General features: G+C 36.9%; 1 protein-coding gene across 1 annotated transcript; it reads left to right on the top strand.

Annotated features, from left to right (window-relative positions):
- Positions 1-1244: 1244 nt before the first annotated feature.
- LOC128194965 (uncharacterized) lies at positions 1245-9221 on the top strand (the record flags this gene model as incomplete). Its single annotated transcript, XM_052871606.1, has 6 exons — positions 1245-1248; positions 5368-6386; positions 6717-6969; positions 7420-8057; positions 8184-8944; positions 9101-9221. Coding segments are annotated over exons 1-6 (2796 nt in total), but the record flags the coding sequence as incomplete, so codon positions are not given.
- Between the last annotated feature and the right edge of the window lie 336 nt (positions 9222-9557).

The raw sequence follows: 9557 nt of genomic DNA on the forward strand, positions 1-9557 counted from the left end.
AGGATAAATCAAAAACAAAAACATACAACGCACACCACAGTTTCACTCTTCGATGCAATTTTCACTACCGCTGACTTCGACGTCAACGACACTCCTCTCTTGCCTCCGTCGTCGGTCTCTGCCAGAGTTTGCAACAACGCCTCGTACTCCGCCAACGTGTGCGTCGCCAAATCCCTAATCCGAAGACGAAGCAGCTCGCACCTTCTCTTTCTCAGATCCTCGTCATCTCCGTGCAGATCCTCGTTGGAGCGATCCTCCGCCTCCTCATGCTCCTCGAACTCCTACCAAAGTTTAACGTGATCATTGACAAATATTATGGTTCAAAGATGAAATCTTTAACTCCTAGAGAATGTGAATTTTGGTAAATATTTTCAATTTCAAGACGGGTGAGAGAGAATTCAGAGTAAAAACGATTCCAATCAAGAAGAAAAAGAGTATGAAATTAGGCAGAAAACATTGGTTCAAGAGGGTGGGGATTTAGAAATTTGTGTTTTTTTCTCATTGTGAATCTGAAATGTGAAATGTGAATCTGGTAGAGATTATGATAATGTTGGCATCGGTCTTGTTGGTGTAGAGGGAGACAGTTTGCCACCAATCGCAGACGGAGGGAGAGGGGGCAGCTCGACGATCGGAGGCAGTCCGACGATCAGAGACAAAGATTGAGAGGAGGAAGTCCTTAACGAGAAACATGGCACACAATTTTCGTGAAAGCTCGCATCATACATGACACACCGTTAGCCACCTCAGAGAAAATTTAATGCCGTTACATTTTAAGGACTAAAAATACGAGTTTCCTAACTACGAGGATGAAAATGAACAAACCTTTAGAAGAGGGACAAAACCCAAAATCACATGATACTTTAGGGATTAAAAACATATTTAACCCTTTTAATAAACTTTTAGTGGTCTGTGTCCATGTTACCAGACTTTCTTGGTCCTAAGACTAGTAATTCTTCTTCTAAACAATAGTCCAAGAGTTCAAGATTGTGACATTACAGTTAAAACTCACAACAAAAGTAAATAAGCATGTTTTATAACTTATTTTAAGTGATACATATTTATTTATTTATTTCAAGATTTGGATCTAGTGAGTGATGGTACTAAATTAAAGGAAAGACCGCAAATTGAAAGAGGGTAGAAGAGGAGAACCAATTTTTACAGTTTGGCTCTTATTGTGGGACATATGCTTCCATTGTTCATTAATATGAACTGATAAACCCTATTGACTGACTATTTCTTTGTTAATGGGTAATGTTATAGGTGTTTGTCAATAGGCCTGTTGATTGGTGGTGAAGGTTCTTCGCTAAAGCCTTGAAATGTTAACGTGAGTTGCTTATTTTACTATTTGATTTTGGTTTTAGATTTCTAATTTATGCTTTGAATCAGTTTTTTTCGTGATATATGTTATTTCTTGTTCTCTTCTGCTCTCTTAGATCCTCCTCCCATGTGACCTTTCACCACATATACTTCTTTGTCTTTACCACCACTTCCATATTTAATTCAATTTTACTATGTTTAGTACACTAAGATTCTTTTCTAATCAATTTTTGTAAAATACATGCAGAACTTTGCATGTATAATCCTAATTTAACTAACTGCAACCTTTCCGTCTTGTTTAGCAGCCTCTATAGCTCTAGGCGGCAAGCGTATTTCAGGGACAGATTACATAGCACCTGAATATTAGATATTAGGCATAAAGAAATTAAAAACTATGATGGAAGACCATCTAAGATGCACATTGGACCTCTTACTAGAGCCATGGCAAAGAGGATTCAAGAGGAAGAAGGACCACATACTATTTTGCTTCTATGGAAGGTTACTTATAAAAATCCTTCTTCTCTTAACTAAAGCATTTATACTTTGTTTTGTAGGAATTAATAAATCTTGGAGACTATGATTGAGCCATCCAAGAAGATAAATCAATAGATCAAGCAAAAGAGCCAAAAAGAGGTGCTTACGGCATGCACCAACATTTTCCACGTGAAATGGGCTGATGTGGAAGGAAGCACACACCTTGCTTGATGAGCTGGAAAGAGGCATGGACCTTGCTTGATCAAAATAAATCTGAACCATTTGAATTTAGGAGGGAATTAGACTTAGAAATTAGGCTCCTCTTCACCTATAAATAAGAGGGCCTTTTCCTTGTATTGATTCACTTTTGAGCTTAATGATATGCTGCAGAAATTGTTTTCCAGCTTTTGTGCTCTTAAGTCACCTTTGAATTACTACTTCTCCTCCTTTCCTCAAGCTTCCTTCCTCTGTATGAAGGCCTTCTGAGCTGTGAGGCTTCACCCATACACCTTTCCTCCATTAAAACACATCAAACAATGCATCATTTCATCCATCCGCTGCACCAATTTTCATTACTGGTTTTCTCTGGTCTGGAACCTCTTCCTGCACGTTTCCAGCTGGGAATTGGTCTCCATCAAGTGGTATCTAGAGCCTTGGTTGTCCACGCAAACCAGAGCTAAGTTCCTCTTCCATTTTCTGTTTCAGTTTTCCAAATTAGTGTGTTCTGTTTTGTTCCAGAGGTGCTGTTTTTTTTATTTCTGTTTTACTGTGTATTACTTTTCCAATAGTTCAATTTGAGTTTCCTTTGTGTGTTGATGTTGTCTTTTCATTTTAATCGGTGAAACTTCATTGTTTGAATCAATTCCAGCCTTATAATTCAAAATTCAGTGCTGTTATAGTCTTGTGCAATTGTTGCAGTATATTTTTTTCTGTTTTGTTTAGTTTCCTTATTCTGCTGGAGTATTTTGTGTTAATTGATTTCCAAGTGCTAAACAAGCTGTATATATACCAAATAAGGCAATGAGGACTTGATCTAGCCTGGGTTATACAAGCTGAAGCATTAAAAGTGCAAATCAGATTTGAATTTGGTGTGAATTCTGTTGCAGAAATTAAATCTGGTGCAACACGTCTAAAACTGTTTCAGCAATTTTTATTTGATTCTGGAGCTTGGTACAACATTGTATAATGTTGTTGAATGTGTCTTAAGGTATAGCAAACCAGAATAAGCACTAAAATGCAGTATGCATAGTGTGGTTGCTCAAAATCCTTAACCATTCACCATTTCAGCTTGAAATTCTAGCTCTTCACCGTGCTAATCTATTTGAATTGGTCTAATCTGAATTTGGTCATGCTAAGCACATTAAATCTAGCTTAGATCTGTGTTTATACACTTCTTAGAGTCATTGCCTTTGCTGTCCAGTTTTTGATTCCATGAAAAGCTAAATTTGGTTAGTTCCTTGATGGTTTTTGCTGCATAATTTGGCCATAGCAAGGGTGATTTTCGAATCCTGCTATTTCTGTGTGTTTGGACAGTTTGAACAAGTCTAAATGGATGATTAAAAGTTGCTAATACTGTTCATTTTGTCAAAATTGAAGTTATATGCAGATTGGACACTTAAACCATCAATTTTGAGTTAAAATTGGAAGTGGACCAGTGAATTTGAGTAGTAAGCATTATTTCAGCTGTTTAAGAGTTTAAACATGTTTAATATCATGAATAAAAGTTGTTTGAACATGCATCCAAGCTGCTGAAACACTGCTACTCATTTTGGGTTCCAAAACCACCATTTTAGTTCATTTTTCTGGTGTAGTTTCTGTATTTTTCCAGCCACTGTTTTGGTAATTTTAGTGTAAAATTCATTGCTGGATTGTGAAAAAGCTGGTTCAATGTTTAAAAATGAAAATACATGATCAAAAGAAGAAGTATCAAGTGTTAAAAAGCTGTTAGAACCAACCAATCCAGATTACAGGCCCTGAAAAATCAAAAACACAAAATCTGAAATTCATTGGGGCATTTTAACAAACACTTTGGTAAAATATCAAACAGTTTGGTCTGGATGAGTTTGTGATCTGCTATTTCTGTTTTTGTTGCTTTCTTAATCTGTTCTAGTACCATTATTAGGTTCCTTTTGAGTGCTTTCTGTTATTCCATCCCTGTTTCCATTTGATTTCCCATTCTTGGCTTCCAAATTGTCAAACATTCAAAACAAAATCTGGTTTGAAATTCTGGTGCAGTTTGCTAATTCTGTTTGGTGTGTTTGACTGGAATCTTGAGGTGCTGTGGTAACTATTGTGAGGCATCCAGAAGCAGAAACCTTTCCCTACTGAGGCACCATATTAGGAAGAGAAAAGGGGGCTGAAGTGGGAACAAAAAGGGAGCTTTTGAGCAGCTGCAACTCTGCTGTTCCAGCAGCTAAAAATACACCAGAAAAGCTTGAAGTGCAACCTGTTTTGGAGTAGCAATCTGCAGCAGCAAGAGAGTGAAGCTTACATTAGTTTTAGGCCTTCTTTTAAGTTTGTTTACACCACATATCACGGAACCTTTGTTGTTTAAAGTTGATTTTCATTTCTTGGCTAAGTGACTTGGGAAAATGCTCTTGAAGCAATTCCAAGATCACATTTAAACATTGTAATAGTGCAATTTCGTTTTCTTAGTGTGGAAGTGTGTCAAGGGGCTCCAAGTGTCACTTGCACTTTCACTTAGGGCCGTCTAACATTTACATTCTTGCATCTTTATTGCTTTCTTTAATTTCTTGCTTAATCTTTTTGTTTGTTTTTAAGTCTCCGTGGTATATAGGATTGCATAGCATTTAGTCAACCTTTCTTTGGTTTAGGTTCATTTCATAACATTTGAAAAGAATTTGAAGAATTTCTACTTAGAAACTAAGGTAAAGGATAACTCTAAGGAAACTCTGGCTAAGGAAGAACTTGGTTTCTAAGCTTGTCCATTTGTGACTCACCTCTTCTTCCTGGGAGCTACTTAGAAACATCTTTTGCCTCTAGAATCTCTTTAGAATTTTTTCACCAAAAACAAAGAAAGCTTGTGAAAATCTTTTCACTCATTACTTGTCAAATATTTTGAAAACTTTGTGAAAACCTTTGTTTCTTTGACAAGAATGAGTCAATCAAGTGTGCAAGGAAGTTTGAAACCCAATAGTGAAATGTCTTTAAGGGAAGAATTTGAGCAAAGATTTGAACAAAGGGATAAAGAGATTAGTGAGCTCAAAGATATGATTAGTCAACTTTTGATTAATCAAGATAAAAAGAAAGAGAGGTCTTCCCATAGGCGAAGAGAAGAATCATCATCTTCTCCAAGTGAAATTGAGCAAAATAGTAGTCATCACAATGATGACCACTACCAAATGCCTCCTAGAAGACAACATAGAGTTAGAGAGCATTACCCAAGAGAGCCTAAGATTGATCTTCCTTCCTTCCATGGAAAAGAGGATGTAGAAGAATACCTAGAGTGGGAAATGAAAGTTGAGCAATTGTTTGAGTGCCACCAAATAGATGATGAAAGGAGAGTCACCATGGCTTCTCTAAGCTTTCAAAGCTATGCCTTAATTTGGTGGACAGCCTTAGTCAAGGACCATAGGCTAAGACATTTACCTCCCATTAGGTATTGGAATGAAATGAGAGCTGCCTTGAGGAGGAGGCATGTACCAGCCTACTATGATAGGGAGATAATGGATAAACTCCATAAACTCCAACAAAGGAACATGAGTGTTGAGGAATATAGACAAAAAATGGAGTTACTCATGTTGAGAGCTGGGATAAGAGAAGAACCTAGGATAACAATAGCTAGGTTTCAAAGTGTACTTAACTATGACATAAGAGATAGGGTTGAACTTATACCCTACAATGATCTCAATGAGTTAATCCAACTTTGTAAGAGGGTTGAGCAACAACTAAAGAGGAAAAGCTCCACCAAGAAAGATTACCCTCATAGTTACAAGAAAGAATATAAGAGGGAGGGTAGTCTAATTAAGCCAAGATATGAAGAATCTAGAGAGAGGGAGAAAGGGAAAGAAAGAGCCAAAGAACCTCCAAAAGATAATAAAAGAAAGGAAATCAAATGCTTTAAATGTGGGGAAAGAGGGCACTATTCATCTGAGTGTCGAAATAGAAGGTCAACTTACATTCTTGAACATGAGAGTGAAAGAGAGGGTTCTTCATATAGTGAGTCTGAAACATCTACTTCTGAAGAAGAAGAAGCTTTACCTTGTGAGGGTGACTTACTTATGGTAAGGAGACTCCTAGAAAGTAAACATGTAGAATTAGAACAGTCACAAAGAGAGAACCTATTCCACACAAGATGCAAAGTTTTAGAAAAGACATGTTCAATGATAGTGGATAGTGGCTCTTGTTGCAACTGTTGTAGTTCTAGAATGGTAGAGAAGCTTGGTTTAACCACTACTCCTCATCCTAAACCTTACAAACTTCAATGGATCAAAGAGGATGATGGAATAGTAGTTAAAGAACAAGTAAGTGTACCCATTTCCATTGGCAAATATGAAGATCAAATTGTTTGTGATATAGTACCAATGGAAGCTGGGCACATATTACTTGGAAGACCTTGGCAATATGATAAACAAGCTTTACATGATGGAGTCACCAACAAAATCACCATTCAACACAAGGGAAAGAAAATTATTTTGTGTCCTCTTACACCTTCACAAGTAAGAGAGGACCAAATAATTCTTAAGAAGAAGTTGGATGGAGAAAAGAAAAAAGAAAATAAGAAAGAAAGAAAGAATTTGGTAACCCATGCCTCAGCCCATGAAGTTGTCCAACCTCAAACCTTGAATATTTCCAAAAATCTTTTTCTTGGACAACCTCATTTCCTTCTTTATTGCAAAGAGGCATTTGTTTCAATCACTCATGAACTTGGTTCTCTACCAAAGGGGTTGCAAAAACTTTTAAAGGAATTTGATGATATATTTCCCAAAGAGGTACCAAGTGGATTACCACCTTTGAGGGGAATAGAACATCAAATAGATTTGGTGCCTGGGGCAAGCCTACCCAATAGGCCAGCCTATAGAACCAACCCTATGGAAACAAAAGAAATAGAGAAACAAGTTAATGACTTGTTGAACAAAGGGTGGATCCAAAAGAGTTTAAGTCCCTGTGCTGTGCCTGTGTTGTTGGTACCTAAAAAGGATGGGTCTTGGAGAATGTGTACAGATTGTAGGGCCATCAACAACATAACTGTCAAGTATAGGCATCCCATTCCTAGGCTAGATGACATGTTGGATGAATTACATGGAGCAAATCTCTTCACCAAAATTGATCTTAAAAGTGGATACCATCAAATAAGAATTCATGAAGGAGATGAATGGAAAACTGCTTTCAAAACCAAGTTTGGTTTGTATGAATGGTTAGTCATGCCCTTTGGCTTGACCAATGCTCCAAGTACATTCATGAGATTAATGAATCATGTGCTTAGGGAATGCATAGGCAGATTTGTAGTGGTTTACTTTGATGATATCTTAATCTATAGTCAAAGCCTTCAAGAACACCTTAACCATGTCAGAAAAGTCTTGCTGCTTCTTAGAGAACATCATCTCTTTGCCAACTTTGACAAATGTACTTTTTGTCAAGAAAGTGTGATTTTCCTTGGATTCAAAGTGGGAAAAGAAGGTGTACATGTTGATCCAGAGAAGATCAAGGCTATACAAGAATGGCCAACCCCTAAAAATGTAGGAGAGGTGAGAAGTTTTCATGGGCTAGCAAGTTTTTATAGGCGATTTGTGAAAGATTTCTCCACCATAGCTGCTCCTTTAAATGAGCTAGTCAAGAAAGATATGCCTTTTATTTGGGGTGATAAGCAGGAGTTGTCTTTTGAGACTTTGAAACACAAGTTAACACATGCACCTATTCTAGTTTTGCCTGATTTTTCCAAAGCCTTTGAACTAGAATGTGATGCATCTGGGGTAGGAATAGGAGCTGTTTTAATACAAGGAGGACATCCCGTAGCTTACTTTAGTGAAAAACTTAGGGGGCCTACCTTAAACTATCCTACCTATGACAAAGAGTTGTATGCCCTCATTAGAGCTTTAAAAACTTGGGAGCATTACTTGGTAACTAGAGAATTCATCATACACACTGACCATGAATCTCTCAAGTACATTAAAGGGCAAGCAAAGCTAAACAAAAGACATGCAAAGTGGGTGGAATATCTTGAGCAATTTCCCTATGTCATCAAACACAAAAAGGGGAGTACTAATGTTGTTGCGGATGCTTTATCTAGAAGACATGCATTATTAGTAACCCTAGGATCCCAAATATTAGGATTTGATGACATAAAAGAGTTATATGAAAATGATGAAACATTTGCATCCACTTATTCATCATGTCTTAAGAAGCCTTTTGATGGATTCTATCTTTCTGAGGGGTATCTTTTTAATAAAGGAAAACTTTGTATACCCCAAGGATCCATTAGAAAACTTCTTATCAAAGAGAGTCATGGAGGAGGACTCATGGGCCATCATGGAGTTGATAAAACTCTAAACATTTTGAAAAGTAAATTTTATTGGCCACACATGAGAATAGATGTTCAAAGGCATTGTTCTAAATGTATAGCTTGTTTACAAGCTAAGTCTAAAATTATGCCTCATGGACTTTATACACCTCTTCCTATAGCTAATACCCCTTGGGAGGACATAAGCATGGACTTTGTCTTAGGATTGCCAAGAACTCAAAGGGGGTATGATTCTATATTTGTGGTAGTAGATCGTTTTAGTAAAATGGCTCATTTTATACCCTGCCACAAAGTAGATGATGCTAGCTATATCTCTAGACTCTTCTTTAAAGAGATAGTGAGATTGCATGGCTTACCCAAAACTATAGTGTCTGATAGAGATGTGAAGTTTCTAAGCCATTTTTGGAAAACTTTATGGGAAAAGCTTGGAACTAAACTTCTATTTTCTACTACATGTCACCCACAAACTGATGGGCAAACTGAAGTAGTAAATAGATCTTTATCTACATTATTAAGAGTAATATTAAGAGGAAATAACAAATCTTGGGATGAACATCTACCTCATATTGAATTTGCTTATAATAGAGTAGTCCACAAGACTACTAATCTTTCTCCTTTTGAGGTTGTTTATGGTTTTAACCCTATCACACCTCTTGATTTACTACCTCTTCCAGAATCATCTTCTTTTCTTCATAAAGAAGGTGCTTCTAAAGCGGAGTTTATCAAGAAGTTACATGAGAAAGTTAAAATCCAAATTGAAAAACAAACTCAAAAATATGCAGAACACAACAACAAAGGGAGAAAGAAAATAGTTTTTGAAAAAGGAGACCTAGTTTGGCTTCATTTGAGAAAGGAAAGATTTCCCTCTCAAAGGAAATCCAAACTTAGTCCAAGAGGAGATGGTCCATTCAAGGTGGTCAAAAGGATAAATGATAATGCATACATATTAGACCTTCCTGAAAGTTATGGTGTCAGTCCTACTTTTAACATCTGCGATTTACTTCCTTTCACAGGAGATGATCAACAGGATGAAGCAGATCTGAGGACAGATCTTTTTCAAGAGGGAGGGTCTGATGGAAGACCATCTAAGATGCACATTGGACCTCTTACTAGAGCCATGGCAAAGAGGATTCAAGAGGAAGAAGGACCACATACTATTTTGCTTCTATGGAAGGTTACTTATAAAAATCCTTCTTCTCTTAACTAAAGCATTTATACTTTGTTTTGTAGGAATTAATAAATCTTGGAGACTATGATTGAGCCATCCAAGAAGATAAATCAATAG

Source organism: Vigna angularis, chromosome 1 (assembly GCF_016808095.1).
Source record: "Vigna angularis cultivar LongXiaoDou No.4 chromosome 1, ASM1680809v1, whole genome shotgun sequence".
Taxonomy (NCBI): domain Eukaryota; kingdom Viridiplantae; phylum Streptophyta; class Magnoliopsida; order Fabales; family Fabaceae; genus Vigna; species Vigna angularis.